Source organism: Triturus cristatus, chromosome 7 (assembly GCF_964204655.1).
Source record: "Triturus cristatus chromosome 7, aTriCri1.1, whole genome shotgun sequence".
NCBI lineage: Eukaryota > Metazoa > Chordata > Amphibia > Caudata > Salamandridae > Triturus > Triturus cristatus.
Window position 1 is genome coordinate 1746750162 of NC_140590.1, and position 18162 is coordinate 1746768323.

Consider the following 18162-nt stretch of genomic DNA (forward strand, 5'->3'; position numbering starts at 1 on the left):
AGAAGGCATTCGGATGTGTCACACATTTGCCATAAATTCAGAATGTTAGCACTCTTTTTGCTCATTAGATCACTGTAGTAAAGCTACTGCTCACCAGGGAAAACTGCTGCTGGTATTGAAAGTGCATGTTTCAGTCTGTATGTCAGAATTTTTTAATGAAATAGAAGAGTATTTGAGAAGTCACTCAAAATGTGCCCTAATTTTTCTTTCTGCAGCACTAATCAAATGAACCCCCTCATTTTGTTCCTTTTTAAATTAAATGTTTTAAGAGTTACCACTTTAATCCAAGCAAGATGGCTTCAGGTGTGCCATACGTTTATCATAAGTAGGACTGTTAGCGCTCTAGTTGTTCTTTGGAACACTCTGGGAAGCTGCAGTAGTCCTTGTTGGATGTACATGTTTTACTGAGAATGTCAGACTTCATTCTCACATGACTGAGAAAGATAATGTGAATTTACAGAAAATAAGCTCTCAGTTTAGCGTATAGATCACCTTCCAAACCTCTGTGGGAAAAGCATGAGAAAATATTTTTCTCTCAATCATGATATCCCAGCAGAAGGCTTTTTCACATGGTGAAATCACCTTAGAACATACCACAATTCCTAAAATGAGTATGGTACCATCAACAAATGATTTATAATGTAACTAAAGTCTTAAAACCTTCTATTAACTGCAATGCTTTTTAATGAGGTGCTATCATGTATATTGGTCCCAAGATGGCTGCCAACACTTCTTGGATGAAGTGCTGACAGCCAATCAGATCTCAGGATGAGATGTGTGGTTAGGCTCCGCCCACATATATATATGATTTTACTTTTGATTTTCTCAGGAACTACTGAACAGATTGACTCCATATATGCAAAAGGCACATCCCTGAGCTGAAGACTACCTCTCTGCCAAATTTCAAGTAATTCTGTTCAGCCGTTCGGGCTGTACCTTGGACTAAAGGTCCCTATGGAAAATTGCATGGGGAAAACGCGTTTTGGGACCCCCCCTTTTTTCTCAGCCCCCGCTTGACGAATCCCCCCGAGACTTTCAGGGTAGGAGCGGAGCGCCCCACCTATTTTAAAATTTCGCGAGGATTCGTCAACCGGCGCCAAAGTTATTCCAAATGGAATGTTGCGGATTTCCTATGGAAACACGGTCCTAACTATAACTATCTACTGGCGACCGCCAGTAGATAATCTATATATATATATATATTATCTACTGGCGGTCACTTGTAGATAGTTATAGTTACAACCTAGTTTCCATAGGAAATCTCAAAATTCTATTTTTAATAACTTTGGCACCGGTTGACGAATCCTCGCGAAAGTTTCAAAACAAATGGGGCGCTCCGTTCAGCTCCTACCCTGAAAGTCTCGGGGTGATTCATCAAGCGGGGGCCGAGAAAAAGGGGGGGTCCCAAAATGTGTTTTCCCCAAGCATTTTTCCATAGGACCTTTAGTCGCAGCTACAGCCCGAACGGCTGAACAGAATTACGTGAAATTTGGCAGAGAGGTAGCCATAAGGTCAAGGAAGTGCCTTTTGCAGGTCTGGTGTAAATCTGTTCAGTATTTCCTGAGAAAATAGCATTTAAAAGCATATCAATATCTATACGCGCGCACCGTGCGCGCACTGTGCGCGCACCCTGCCGTGCGCGAGCGCAATTCTGATTGGTTGTTAGATGTCGGTAAACATTCTAATCGGTCGAAACCAGGAAGTGTCGTCCGCCATTTTGTCTCTCGCAGTCTGAGGGGGTGAAAAAAAAAAGGTGGAGAACGTGGAAAGGGGGCAGAGTGGACAGTTCCTGGCCCCCTAGCCTTGGTCAGGGGGTCACAGAAGGACCCCCAAGGGAGAAAAAAACAATTTTTAAAAAATCGCGAGGTGCGCGCACTGCACGCGCACGGCACGCACTGTGAACCGTGGGTGCTCGGGGCACGAAGCGCACCGAGCGCCCACAGCGCGCGCACGGTGTGCGAGGCGCACCGTGCGCGCACGGTGAAAAACCTGAAAAAAAATCCTCTGCTGATGACGTCAGATATTACATCACTGATGACATATGTGTCTTTATGAAAAATAAATATTTTTTATATATGTATAGCTAAAGATTAATGGAAGAAGACATGGGTAAATAAGTGTCTAAATACAGTGATGTAATATCTGACGTCATCAGCAGAGGATTGCGGTCGCGTGAGTTATAGTTGCGTGCACTAACTATAACGGGGGAATTTCATTGGTTTTTTACGAGTGAAATGTCCAGCTAACTATAACATGTGTGAAACCTATGGTTTTTTAAGTGAATTTGCAAGGTTTTTTAAATGCTAATTCGTAACTATAACGTGTGTGAAACCTATGGTTTTTTCAGTGAATATATATATGTATAAAGATATATATATATATATATATATATAGATATAGACACACATATTTATATATATACATAAATATATATGCTTATATATATATTTATAGATTTCTAGATATATATATTTATAAATATGTGTGTGTTTCTGTGAATTTCTATAATTGAGGATATTTAATAGATATTTATCTAAAGCATAATATAATTTGAATGGTATTTAAATTTGTGTTCTTATTTGACTTATTGTATGCTTACAATTTAGATTTTCATATAAACTAACATATATATATTTGCTCAAATGCTATTAGTAGGGGCGTGGTCTGGCCACGACTGAAGATGGCCGCCTAACCTGTGAGCTCTGCTGCGAGTGGGGCTTCAAAAGGAGTTGGCACCCAGTAAATGCAAGACCTTCGACATTATTTCAGCATTCTGGAGGTCATAAAGTCAACCAGGAGCAAATGAGCCGGTTTTCTTCAGTATGAGTGACTCGGTTCCTGAGGAATGTAAACTGACACCGGAGCTCCGGAGTTCCGTGCTGAGAGGAACCCTGGACAACACTATTTATAAACGGAAGCTTATTTCTGCCGACAACACTGCCTAAATAACTGTGCTCACTGATGTGAGAGTTAAAGGAAACTACATGAATCTTTTCAGAGGATATGTGGATGTTTTTATTTTGGCGGGAACACTTCAGCCTCTGACATAAGCCAGCTGCCCCAGCTCGTGATCTGTGGAAAGGCACCAACATTTCAGCCTCTGACAGAAGCCAGCTGCCCCTGCTCATGACCTGTGGAATGTGCAATGCAATTCTGAAGGAAGAAAAAAGCTGACTGGATTTTGAAAACAGAGTTTTGCTAATTCTGAAGGAAGAAAAAAAGCTGACTGGATTTGAAATACAGAGTTTTGAAAGAGAAATATAGACTCCAGCTGACTTCAATTAAGGTAAAGTTCACTGGGAGTTCATATACTTGCTCTCTAAAATAATTACCTCAAGAAGCTGAGAGGGGCTCCAGCTGTAGTTATGCATGTGAAGTCTGCATTCTTCTGAGGAATTACATGTGGCTGTTTTGTGATGCTGAGTTACGTAATTAAATTGAACAAAGGCTTTACCCTTTCATGAGGAAAATGTGTATAATCTGCGCACATGCTGAAACATTGTACACCAGGGCTTGTCCTTTTTTGCTGTGAAGGGTCTGATATGTCGACAGGAGTTCCTTGATGAGAGAGACGGTGGTGTCCTTTATCAAAATGAACAATTCCAGCTGAAATATAATTGACATTGGAGAAGTTTATGCGCTGTTTTGGAAAAGTGTCCTCTTCATCTTTAACTAAATTACAATAAGGATTTGTAATTGAACAAAGGCTCTACCCTTTCATGAGGAAAATGTGAATAATCTGCGCACAGGCTGAAACATTGTACACCAGGGCTTGTCCTTTTTTGCTGTGAAGGGTCTGATATGTCGACAGGAGTTCCTTGATGAGAGACGGTGGTGCCTTTTATCAAAATAAACAATCCCAGCTGAAATATAACTGACATTGGAGAAGTTTATGCGCTGTTTTGGAAAAGTGTCCTCTTCAGCTTTAACTGATTTACAATAAGGATTTGTGAAGTTTATGTGGTGTTGGGAAGTCTGCCCTATGAGATTGAGCTGTAGTGTTGTTCAACACACAGTTAAACTGTTTAAATGCACCAACTGTCTTTAAGGTAATTCTGTGGATATATGTGCAGTACGCAGCTTTGTATAATAAGCCTTGCTTTTTAACTTATGTGCTGAAAGACTCTGGTCCTGTCAGCCTGCCTACAAACTTGAGCCTGGAGTTCCACAGCTTCCCGATCGCAACGTTCCACTGGTCACACCTGAGCTTCCTGGCTTTTCCTCATGCGCGTTGGTCTGTCCACCACACACACTCATTAGCTGACAGCTGTGAAGTGATTTGAGGACACAAATTAAACCAACATTTTCAAAAAACAACAGCTTTACAGTGGGTGAGTGCTTTGTTTGATATTAACTTCAGTACCCTGCTAATTCACTCTGGCTTTTGCGAAGCGCTGTTTCAGAGGAAATTTGTTTTTGGGCGCATTAGGGCCTGCGCGTCACACAAATTTGCTCATTGGCACTTGAGATATGTCTTCTTGGCCCGGTGTTGTCTGAATTTAAAAACATGGCAGCTTTGTAGCAGATAAGTGCTTTATTTGCTGCTAGCTCTGATATCCTGCTTAGTGTTTTAACAACTGTGAAGCAACACTTCTAAGAAAGTCTGAGAGACTTCAAGCTTGTGAGCCTACCTACAACACCAAGCTCAGAGTTTCAAGGTATCCTGCTTGCAGTGCTCAATTTTTTACAATTTAACTTCCCGATCTCTCTGTAATATACCTGGGCTGTGCGCCACATAATTCTGACACTGGCAATTGTGTCATGTTTTGTTGGCCCAGTATAGTCTAAATCTTGCAAATTAGCAAATTAAAAGTGGAACTTGTTTTACCGGATGGAGAGGAACCAATCCTTGATCGCCTACTTCACTTTATGAGACTGAGGGATATTGGAGTTCTTCTCTACATTATCTTGACACAGCTTAGACCTTTAATTTGAACTCTCTCCAGTGTGTTATAAAGAAAATACTCTAGTAAATCCTGGACATTGAGAGTCTGATAATTCAAGGAAATAAGACGCATATAACAACTTTTCTGCTTTGTGTTTCTACACTGCTATACTGACTCAACACATTGCTTTGCCATCTTTCTATAAAGCAGAAATAAAAATGTCTACTGCCAAGTATGGAGATAAACCCTCTAAACAGCCTCTTTTTGCGGATGTAGTTAAGCAGTCACAAAATTCAGATGCCAACAGCTCTTCCTCTACAACGGACAATTCTCTACAAGCTAACATTAAAATGCAAGGGCAAACTATGGACCGCATTCTACAAGAGATATCAGCAGTCAGTCATAGACTTGAAAGCATGGATTCCCATATTTCCTCATTAACAGCAGAAACTATACAATACGAGCAGACATTGCAGGATTTCACGCCAAGACAGAGGAGCTTGATCACAGGCTAATAAATGTATAAACTCGCCTAGACTCAATACAAAACTGAGATCAAGAGCTGTTATTTCTACGAAGTAAGACGATAGATTTGGAAGATCGAAGCAGGAGGGATAATGTTCGCTTTTTCGGTTTTCCGGAAAGGATTGAAGGTTCAAATGCTAGAACATTCCTACAAAATATCCTTTCACAAATTATGAACACCGCTTTTGACCCTCCATTGGAGATACAGTGCGCACATCGAATTGGTCCATTACGCAAGGAATCTGCAACAAACTCACGTCCCCTCATTGCTTGTTTTTTAAGGCATGAGCAGACAAGGCAAATATTAATATCAGCACGTACTCATGGTCCGTTCTCATACAATGGGTATGAAATCTGTATCGCAGGTGATTTTTCCAGAGAAACTAACGAGAGACGCAAGGCCTTCCTTTCATTTAGACCTCAATTACGTCAACTAGACTTTAAATATGGACTGTTTGATCCTGCTCATTTCCGAATTTCTAAGGATGGAATATCCAAAGACTTTCATAACCCCGAGGATCTCCGTCTATTTTTAGACAATTGGAAACCACAACAAATGGAAACTCAGCAGACCACTCCAGAACTATCACGTCACAGTTCTTTTCCTCAAGCATCAAGCAATCCACGACATAATGTCAGCAGTCCTCGACAGAGAGGCAGGGATTTTGAAAGGACTATTCGTAGTCATGAGGACAAGAATGCTGCTCTTCAAACTGTATCCACCTTCACTAAGGAACAACATAGAGATAAATCCCGATCGCCATTAAAATCTACTTTGGATGCAGAATGTGGGTGATTCAGTACCTCTCTACAATTTTGATCACCATTAATCTATGTTCATACTTGCATCCTTTTAGATGATTAATCATCCTTAATGAACTCATAACATACAAGAAACGAAGATGATACCTTGCCTGTGGTCAGATGAGTATTAAAATCTACTTAAGACGCAGAATGTGGATGAATTAATGTTTAAATATACTTTTGTTCAGATTTAGCTTTGTCTGCACACCCATTTTCTTTTAGGTGTTAGATCAAATTTAAAGAACTCATGATACAAATGGGGAAAAGAAGGTATATCGTCATCAGTTTGTTTAGTAATACAGTTATTGTACTGTTCTTTATTGTTATTGCTCTTCCTTTCTTTTTTCTCTATTTTGTTTTCATCACATTTATTATATTTATTATATTGCCTTTAAACATTGGGTCTATCCCTCTCACTGTTTTACACATATTTGATTGATATTCTTGGTACTTATTAATTTACTTTAGGATTGTGACTTTTACAGCTCTTCATGCAAACTATCTCAATCTCTTAATTCCTCACATATTACCTATTTATCTACAAGGTTACAACACCCTCTTCCCTTATTTCATCTTTATTTTATTTTTTATTTTCAATTCAGTATTCTAATGGTTCAAAAATATGTCTCACAATTATACTATGAAGTTATGTTCTTTAACCCCTTCAGCGCTGCGCGGATTCCCCCGCGGTGCTGAAGGGTTCGAGCGTGGGCGGGGCCATGACGGAACGGTTCCGTCATGAGCACAGCTCAACCGATGCTCATGACGGAATCGTTCCGTCATGAGCATGGAAGGGGTTAATAATACTTTGATATGTCTTCATATGAATTATAATAATTTTCCTGCTTCTACATTTTTCATTCAATACTTGAGCCTTATGATTAGTGATAGGTCTATATTGTTTCGCTCTTCTCTTTTATTGATTCCGTAATGTTAGTAATACTGTTTTTAAATCCAAATTTACTGTTATACCTTTTCCCATACATATAGTAAATATTCTCTGAATTTATTAATGCTTTTTAAGATTGTTATTATTATACTTTTCAATCAAATAATTATTTTTAATCGTTAGTAGTGTTATCTTTTTTTACATCTATGTATTATTTATTTATAAGCATAGTAATCCTCCTTAATTCAAGAGATCATCCATAGCTTTTAACCTCTTGAGTGCCCATGACGAGATGGTCTCGTCATGGGCCGCGGTTGCGCTGTGCCCATGACGAGACTATCTCGTCATGAGCCCCGCCCGCTAATGAAACGCCCGGCACAGGGCGTGGAAAGGGCGGGGCACTCAAGGGGTTAATGCTACAATTTAGAATATATTGTTATATTTCTTATTAATAATAAGAATATCTGTTATTATATACATTTTAAGGACATATTTGGATCTATATTTGTCAACCACTGTTTCACTCTCCTGATGGGGCCCCTCCTCGTGGCAGCAGTCCATTAGTGTTTGGACCCGTGGTTAAAAGTCCTGAGATCCCTTGTGCCATTTTTAGGTCTCGCCTGATTCAGCGCTTGCGCTGACCTGGCCGAGACATTTTGTAAACGGGCTTTTTCAAAGTGCTGCCGTGGCCTAAAGCTACAGTGCACGTGAACGTGCACGCGCGCCCTCCGCTGCACGCGATCGTAATCGCGATTGCGATCACTTCTCTCTTTCGCGGCCGCGTTGGCAACATAAAAACATTGACCTGTAGAATTAGCTTAAGTTGTTTAGTATTGTGATGTGAAGAGTCTGTGTAGGTGACATGAAGATGAGCTGCTTTCTAGTTTTTGGCGCGAATCTGTTAACGGAATGATGTACGGTTCCGTATTCAGGTGGTGGTGTTGACACACTTACAGAGTTCTTGTAGGTACTTTTCACATGTTCCCATGGAGACTAAGTAGATCTTGGCAGACGTGTTTGGAGATTCAGTCCTCTATTTTCAGTCAAGTGCCGTGTTTTCTCCTATTTTTATCTAAAATGAAGGCCTGCTGCATGGCAATTAATGACCCAGCCTAATGGAAAGGTAGCTATCAGTAGCGCCCGCATCACTGAAATAAATACAAAGCAGGTTAGATCTGCGTCGTTTCGCTTTCAACATTGTATTGAGAACCTGACAATCCGCCGCGGACACTTTTAAATGTGGCACTTGAAACACCATGATACACACTTTTAAATGTGGCACTTGAAACACCATGATACATAATGCTAAGAAAACGTTTTCCGTGTTGCTGCACTTGCCCGCAAACAATTGGTGCCTTTTTTTATCTAACGTCCAAGTAGCTGGTTGAATAGCAATTGTTTACCCCCACTCCCATAATGAAATGTAGCCCTGGCTCATCTCTGCCAGTTGGAAACGAGCCACATGCAGAGAGAAGTTGTTTGCACATGTGGATATTTTGGCTCGCCTCCAATTTTCCTTGCTACCAAGGAGCTTTTTATTGCCACAAAGACTTGCTTGTGTCTGAAGGCCTTACAATGGTTAGCTTGCGGATCATATCAAAACAGTGTGTTAATTGGCTGTTTCCCTTTGTTGCTGCGAACGAGTTTCATGGCTTAACATGGTTTGACCAAGTGGTAGGTGCATTTTAAAATCGCCCGTCTGCAGTGTAATAGTCTAAAGTGACTTGACACCCTGGAAGTTGTTTTCACGATGCTCTGTTTTTTCGTATCCCGTATTTAGGTGATATGTGAATATTATATTGGGAATAAATGGAAATTGTGTTGACAGTTTAAAAACAATGTTTCAATACATAAATAAGACCTCGGTGGCTTTCAAGTTTAATTGTGCATTTTAGTGGTGGCTGCCACCGAGTAGCATGGATAGGGTTGGGGAAAATAAATAAATAAAATTACCTTGCTCCAGGACTGCCGCCTTGCTTAACGTCATCCGCTTCTGTTCATGCTTGAAGCAGGAAACAGGCCCAGGCTCCCCAAAGCCAATTACAACGCTGCGTTTTGATTGGTCTGAGCGCCATGGTTCTGCGCTCAGTCAGTGGGAGCCTCACCAGGCTGTGCATTACAGCCTGGTGGCTAAACATTCATGCGCACTGAAGTGGCCACCACTCTTCACCCTCACCCCCTGCTGACTGTGACACAGCCAAGCCCCGCCCAGTAAACCTACCTGACAACAGAAAAATAAAATAACCTAGTTATCATTTTATTTTTCCTATTTCTGCTGCTCAAACTGTAGAGGAGTGCCACCCAACCGCCTTAGCCGAGGAGTCTCCGCTGCTTTAAGGATATGCAGTGCACTCGCTAAAGTCTGTAGTGTTCTGTTCCCTTATTTCTGACCACGGGAGCTGTGCATGCAATTTTCACTTGCGCATATGTGAGATTATTTGCAATTCTTATTTCTGTTCCATTTAATTAATGTTTGCTTATATAAGAGGTTTCCACAGTGATCATAGTATATGAGTTTGCATTAAACTCATTTTAAGAATATTTCCAGTATAAAACCAAGAAGAGCAGGTGGGCAACACATTCGTGTTTTATATTTATTGTATGTTGAAGAGCAGCCTTTAATTTGGCCTTTTGGTGTCCTTTGGACTACCGTAGACCCATGAGTTTTCTACTTGCACCCAGGTATGATGTGCAGGTCAGCACTTGAGCAACTATTTTGCGTTTCCTTTCGCAACTTTCCTCATAAATCCGTGGCCTTCAGGATGATCTTCATCTTCAAAGCCTGGTTCCATTCAAAATAAACTTTGCATAAGTGTTCATTAAATTGACATTGGCATCCACTAGCAGCAGCGTCAACATTGTCCTTGGTTTCTAACTTGGTGGCCTCGTTTTTGACTGGTGTGATTTTTGGTTTCTTACTTCTAATAAGACCTGATAAAGCTTATTGCCGTAAATGGGTGGTAATCGTGACAGGATGGATTGCCTTCGCTAAGAAATTGTTAAACTGGCTGTGGCTGTAAATAGTTCAGATGTGTCCCCTGGCCTATTGTCCGTCTGTGACTAAATGTTTCACAGTGCCAGACGTGTGCTCCATTACTTGTCAATATTGATCTGGAGGCAGAGCACGCTGTGCAAAAACCGTGGTGCAACATTTAAAAGCTGGCAGGGAACCAGCTTCATGCCAGTAGTGTGAAAAACAGCTTCTTCTAGTGCACAACTACCAGAAACCGTCAGAGTGACTTTATAATCCCGCCGGGATTCCAGTACCCCCCTCTCCTAATACAACGAAGAACGAATGTGTATTTTACGTTCCTTCGCTATGCCGTACTTTATAATCATTTTTCAAAGGGAGCGATTCGTGTCCGTTGGTAGCGCCTATTACCGCAGCGCTACAAAACCGAATACAGGAGCTGCTGGTTTACACAGAAAACAAGATATTGATATTTCACCCATGTGTTTTCTTCATGTGAGTTGTATAAAGTAGGTCCCTGTGGCATTAAATGGGTCTTGCACAGCTTGTCTGGTCTGCCACCGTGTGCGATCTCTTAGTCTTCGTAGTTGGGCTTGTTCGATTCACTGGCCCTATAGCTTCATCCCACCCCTCCCAGTCTATACTTTAAACATGAGCAGGCACACTTGGCCGGGTGACTCATTTATCCAACTGTTGTTACACGATTGTAGGAAACGTACTTGCAAGGCCACTATGATATAAAATGCAACCTGGTACCCCATTTAAAAAATAATGTACTTTTACTGATATTTACAATGCATATATTTTGAAAGCATATACGTGTTTATATTCCTCTCTTCTTATTTGTAATAGCCAGGATACCTTTATTGAAGTATATTTCACACAACACATGGCACTCCCTTTATTTTCAGTGTCGAAGCCAGCTTCCACCAACACGTTTTCTTTATAAACAAACACTCGTATTTTCACCATCTGCTGTTTGATTTGACTACCTATATTTATTGCTCGATCTCACACAATTCTACTCCATGCCATTCCATGCCTTACAATCCCACACCACTCAATTCCACATCCCACAATTACATGCCACACAATTCCACGCTACACAAATCCACACCACACAATTCCACACCACAACACACTGTTCCACTACACGCCAAAAAATTATACAACACACAATTCCATGTCTCACAGTTCCATGCCACATGATTTCACTCTACGCATCCCAATTTCACTCCACTGCACATAATTCGACTCCACTCCATGCCACATAATTCCCTTGCATGCCACAGAACTTCACTGAATGCCACATTATTCCACTCCACTCCATGCCACAAAATTCAAATCCTCTATACATAATTACGCTTTATTATATGTCACATAATTTTACACCACTCAATGCAACACAATTCCACGCCATGCTACACAATTCTATGTCACATAATTCTACTCCACATCACATAATGCCACTCCACATCATGCCACATAATTTGACAGAACACCACATAATTCCACAAAGTGTAACATAATTCCACTCCTCCCTACATGACTCCACTCCACACAATGGCATTCCACATCACACAATTGCACTCCAAGTTACACATCTGCCCTTCATGCCACACAATTGCTCTCCATGCTGCACAATTCCATGTCTCACAATTCGACTCCACGCCACAGAATCCCACGCAACCAAGTTCCACGCAACGTAATTCAACTCCACACCACATAATTTCATGCCATATTACCCCTCCAAGTCACATAATTCCACTCCACATATTTTCAATCCAATTCATACCACATCATTTCACCCCATGCCACATAATTCCACACCACTCAAGGCCTCGCAGTTCCATGACACACAATTCCACATCTCATAATTCCACTCATGCCACAAATTTCCACTCACACAATTCCATGCCACATAATTCTACTCCATACCACATATTTCCACTTCAGTGCACAACATATAATTACACATCATGCCACATACTATGCCACACAATTTCACTCCCTACAACATAATTCCACTCTGTGTCACATAATGCCTCTTCCCTTTCGCGCCACATAATTCAGCTCAACATATTTCCACTCAACTCAACACAATTCCTTGCCATGCGACACAATTGCACATCACATAAATCCATGCCACATAATTCTACTATATGCCACACACTTTCACTCCACACCACATAATTCCACACCACGTCACATAATTCCACTCCCCATCACTTAATCCCACTCCACACAATTGCACTCCATGTCACACAGTGGCACTCCTCACAATTCCATGTCTCAAAATTTCACTCCATGGCACACAATTGCACGCCATACAATTTCACACCACACAATTCCATGCCACACAATTCCATGCCAAATAATTCTGCGCCACTTAAATCCAATCCATGTAATGTAATTCGGCTCCATGCCACATAATTCCACGGCACGTAATTCCACTCAACACCACACAATTCATTACCATGTCACATAATTCCACTCCATGCTATATGATTTCCACTCCACTCAGTGACACTCCATGTCACCCAATTGCACTCCACATCACACAATTGCATTTCACGCCACACAATTCCACGTTGCACAATTCCACTCCAGTCAACACAATTACACTCCGTGCAACACAATTCTGCACCACACAATTCAACTCCATGCCACCTAATTGCACTCCACCCTCATATTTCCAATCCAAGCCACATAATTCCACTCCATGTCGCATAATTCCAATCCTCTCAATGCCGCACAATACCATGCCAAACAATTCCATGCAACACAATTCTTCTCCACATAATTTCACGCCACCTAATTCTACTCTACACCACATAATTGCACTAGTCAACACCCCACAATTCCATGCCACACAATTCAACTCCATGCCACATAAATTCACTCCATGCAACATCACATGACTCCACATCATGCTACATAACTCCACTCCATGAGACATAATTCCACTCCATACCACATAATTCCACATTGTACCACACTGTACCACCTAAATTTAATCTCCCCAAACCAACATAATTTCACACCACACAATTCCACACCACACAATTCCATGCCAGACCATTCCATGTCACATCTCATAATTCTACTCCACGGAGCATAATTCCACTCCTTGCCACCTAATTCTATGCCACACCACTTGATTTCACACCATGTCTCATAATTCCACTTCACGCCACTGAATTCCTCTCCACACAATTGCACACCACGTCACATAATTGTAGTTCACGCCACACAGTAACATGTCTATCTCAGTGAATGCAAAATAATTCCACTCCACATAATTCCATGCCACATAAAGTGCTCTCCACTTCTCATAAATCCACACCACATAATTCCATTCCATGGCACACAATTCCATGCCACATAATTCCATACCACACCCCATAATTCCACACCACATCACATAATTCCACTCCATCCCCATACTTCCTCTCCGCAGAATTGCACTCCATGTCACACAATTGCATACCACGCCACACAATTCCATGTCTCACAATTTCCCTCAACACCCCACAATTCTAGGCCACACCACACAAATCCACACCAATTAATTCCATGCCATACCACATAATTCCACTCCATGGCACGTAATTCCATGCCACATAATTCCACTCCACTATTAATGAATCCACTCAATAACATAATTCCACTAAGAGGCACATAATTCAACTCCACCACATAATTTCATTCCATGCCACATATTTCCACTCCATTCCATGACACATACTTCCATTCCTCTCAACACAATTCCATGCCACACAATTCCACTCCACACAATTCCACACCACACCATATAATCCTACTCCACGCCATGCCAACTAATTCCACACCACATCCCTTAATTCCACACCATGCCACATAATTTAACTCCAGGTAACATAATTAATTTCCATACAATTGCAGTCTATGCCACACCACGCCAATCAATTCCACATCTCAAAATTCAGCTCCATGCCACACAGTTCCAAGCCACTCAACATACTTTCATGCCACATAATTTCACCCCACACATCATAATTTCACTCTGCATATTTCCACTCTACTTGACACCACGTAATTCTACTCCCCTCTACATTTGCAGAACAAGCATTTGCAATGCAATAGGTCTCGCATTTACGCAAGTTTGAGCTATTCACATTAAAAATAACAATGCCTTTTATTTTTGTTTTCTTTTTTAAAACTTAAATAAAAGGCAGTGTCATTTACAATGCAAATAGCTTAAACTCGCGTAAATGCGAGACCTATTGCATTGCAAATGCTTGTTTATATTTGGCACTCTTTCCTCCCTACCTCTCCCTTTGTCATTTATACTACATACTATTTTTTCTGTTGAACACACCTCTAGCTATCTTCACACATATATTCTTTCATCATTAAATAGCATTACCCATTTGGTTCATTTATTATTTACCTGATCTTTGTTACGGTCCAAGGGCTTTTTTTTTTATTTTTTCTTCTCTCTTTATCCCTCTTTTTATCCCCTTACCTCTCTTTTCCTTTTCTTTTCTTCTCCTTTCTTTCCCCTCTTCTATTTTCTTGTTTTTGTTTAAGTTTTTTCCTTTCTTCATATCTTATTTCTCTCCTTTCACTTATACAGCAACATTATATCAATTTCTTAATTTACTATATCACATTCTGGCATCTTTATTAAATTTGTATCGCTAATCTTTCCTATTCTTATCTGACATGGCCACTTCACACGATCTCCGAGTAATAACATGGAATGTTCATGGATTGACACATTATATTAAAAGAAAAAAGACACTCTCTTATTTACAGTCTAAACATGTGGATATAGCTCTCCTTCAAGAAACCCACCTTGACGCTAAAGAGTCTGAAAAATTAAGAAGAGACTGGGTGGGAAAGGTTATACACAGCAGCATACAGAAGAGAACAGATCCATATATGTGTTGGCTCAATTTACGCTCCCATGGGGGCAAAACGATCATTTCTCCTTCAACTAAACCGCCTTTTAACTGAAATAGGTGCTTCCCAGTTTCTCATCGGTGGAGATTGGAACCTAGTACGTGATCCAGTCCTTGATAAGACAGGCCCTCTAGATAAGACAAATGCAGCAGATAGAGCTCTAATGAACGATGTGGTGGCAGATAATGGTTTGGTAGACCATTGGCGACTTTCTCACCCGATGGATAAGGACTAAACCTTCACTTCCCCTACGCATGGCACGCTCTCTCGCTTGGACTACTTTTTAATCTCCCAGAATGTAGTTCAAATAACACAGGACTCTCAGATACTGGAGGCAGCGATCTTTGATCATTCTCCAGTTCTACTTTCCTTACAAACTGGTTTATCTAAGCCAGGTCAGTCGCAAACCCTGGCGTCTAAACATTCAACGTTATAGGATACCCAAAAACAAAATGTTATTACAATCCCATTTTCAAGCCTTTATGTCAGTCAATCAGGGGTCCGTTGACTCCAACAGAACTCTTTGGGCGGCGGCAAAAGCTACTATCCGCGGGCAGCTTATGAGAGATGCAGCGCAGTTTAATAACCAAAATGCTAAGAGGCAAAAATAATTGGAGCAAGATATTGTGTCTTACACTCGATTATATACACTTAATCCAACAATACCACATCGTAAGTCACTGGAAAAAGCTCGTATGGCTTTAAATAACCTTTTTACGTCTAAGGCAGAATACGCCTTGCATAGAATGAAAGGGAGACATTATGAGCAGGGGGAAAAAGCGGGAAGATTATTAGCAGCCCAGCTACGTCAGCAGCAAGCAGCTATGGCCATACCGGCCATAAAGTCAATGAACGGTGTTACTCTAACTAAACCCCAAGATATTGTTAACAAATTTGCCCAGTATTATCGGTCTCTTTACACTGCTGAAACTCAACTTGACACTGACAAATTGGATTCTTTTCTTACAAACGTAAACTTACCCTGTTTGTCAGATGAAGGTAGAATCTTATTGGAAGGTGAAATTACCAGGGAAGAAATATCACATGCAATTGCTGGATTGCCATCTCATAAGGCCCCAGGAGAGGATGGCTTTCCTGCAGAGTTTTATCGTTGGGCAGGAGTGCATGTGCTTGACTCTCTTTTACTCGCGTTCCAAGAGGCAGAGGGTGAGGCCTCCTTGGGCCTTATATCTAATAAAGCTATTATTGCTGTGTTACCTAAACCTGGTAAAGACCCTTTATTATGTAGCAGCTATCGTCCCATATCGTTATTGAATTGTGACATCAAAATTCTAGCTAGCATTCTGGCCTCTCGCTTGCGTAAGGTTATCCTATCTCTCATATATCATACCCAAGTAGGATTTGTTCTGGGGCGTTCCTCTAGGAACCATCTTCGCACTCTTGCCCACACACTATGGTATGCCAAGAATCTTCCGGATGACGCTTTGGCCTTGTCGCTTGACGCAGAAAAGGCGTTTGATCGAATTGAATGGGATTATCTTTTTAGGGTGTTACAAAAATTCGGCCTGGGAGATCAATTCATAAACAAAGTACGCTTGTTGTACAAAAATCCTTCGGCACAGGTAAATTGTGGGGGCTTTATCTCAGATCCATTCTCTATCAATCGAGGTACTCGTCAGGGTTGCCCCCTCTCCCCGTTACTCTTTCTTCTAGCCATGGAACCGTTGGCTGCTTCCTTAAGACAATGTACTTATATTAAGGGCATTTCTCTTCCGACAGGAGAATCCAAAATGTATCTCTACGCAGATGATATTCTCCTTACACTCACAGATCTCTCCATCTCTTTACCATCTGTGTTAAAAATAATAGATGACTTCTCCTCCATTTCTGGGTACAAAATTAATTGGAGCAAAAGCGAAGCACTGCCCATCTCGAATGGGACCACAATAGCGGCCATTCAAGGTTTTCCCTTTCAATGGAAATCTTCTCATCTCAAGTATTTGGGCATACTAGTGAACAAAGGCCTAGAGAGTATGGTTACGGATAATCTCAATCCCCTCATTGCTCAAATGCAACGTGATTTTGAAAAATGGAAGGCACTGGGTCTCTCAATGTGGGGCAGGGTTCAAGCCGTGAAAATGGTTACTCTTTCTCGTTTTCTTTATGTCCTCGGGATGCTTCCTATTCAAATTCCTTTAATCACGCTACGTTCAATTGATTCTAAGATCAAATCCTTTATATGGAACTCTGCCAAACCCCGTGTCTCAGCTTCAAAACTGAAGGCTCATCGCTCCTATGGAGGAATAGGTCTACCCTCAGTGGAGCATTATGCTTTGGCATTACAGATTTCTCAAATGTCATATATGCTTTCACATTCATCGGATGCGCCACAGTGGGTACATCTTGAACGCCACCTTTTATTAACAAACGCAGGTCTTTCTGTTTTATACGGCTCGGAATTTCGTCCCCGAGACTCCACCACTAATCCTATTTTGTCGGCTATGCGTGCTGCTTGGGCTCACATCCTCGTCTCCATAGAAAAGCCCCATTATGGAATAATTCTGCAATTCGTATTAATAGACAATCAATATCTTGGCCCATTTGGGAAACAGCAGGTGTTTCCACCTTAGATCAACTTTTTTTCAAACGGAGATATTAAATCATTTGCCCAACTCCAGGAAGAATTCCATTTGCCTGATATACAAGTCTCAAAATACAACCAGTTACGACAATCCTTACGGAGGAGTCTAGGACCTCCACCATGGCTCTTGCCTGACTCACCAATTGTAACATATCTCCACACTTGGGGTAAGATGAAAGGAGCTACATCTGGCTTTTACCAAACTCTCACTTCGCATCTTTTTTCTCAACCCTTATCGCAAACTTTACGTAATAAATGGCAAACCTTATTATCAGTCTCTTATACTGACGATGAATGGTCTGACATTCTTAACAATCTCAACAAGGGTGCACGTGAAGCACGATTGAAATTTTGCATATTCAAGATTTTACATGATTGGCATTGTTCACCAACAAAACTGCATAAAGCTGGCTTGCTTCCCCATTCTAACTGCTGGAGATGTGATAGTACGTCTTGTAACATTTCTCATATCATTTGCGGATGTCCAGTGATCCAACCCTTTTGGAATTATATAGGTAAAACCTTACATTCCACGATG

At 41.0% G+C, this 18162-nt stretch overlaps 2 protein-coding genes across 2 annotated transcripts in view; one reads left to right on the top strand and one right to left on the bottom strand.

The window, feature by feature from the left end:
• Positions 1-2656: 2656 nt before the first annotated feature.
• LOC146812984 (killer cell lectin-like receptor subfamily B member 1B allele A) overlaps positions 2657-18162 on the top strand; it is an 866152-nt gene continuing 850646 nt past the window's right edge. The window contains exon 1 of the mRNA XM_085620007.1: positions 2657-3286. The gene's annotated coding sequence lies outside the window, so the exon portion shown is untranslated. The remainder of the gene's footprint in view (positions 3287-18162) is intronic.
• LOC146812985 (uncharacterized) overlaps positions 3451-18162 on the bottom strand; it is a 63483-nt gene continuing 48771 nt past the window's right edge. The window contains exon 12 of the mRNA XM_085615238.1: positions 3451-3606. Within this exon, the coding sequence (XP_085471364.1) occupies positions 3451-3606 (156 nt within the window). The remainder of the gene's footprint in view (positions 3607-18162) is intronic.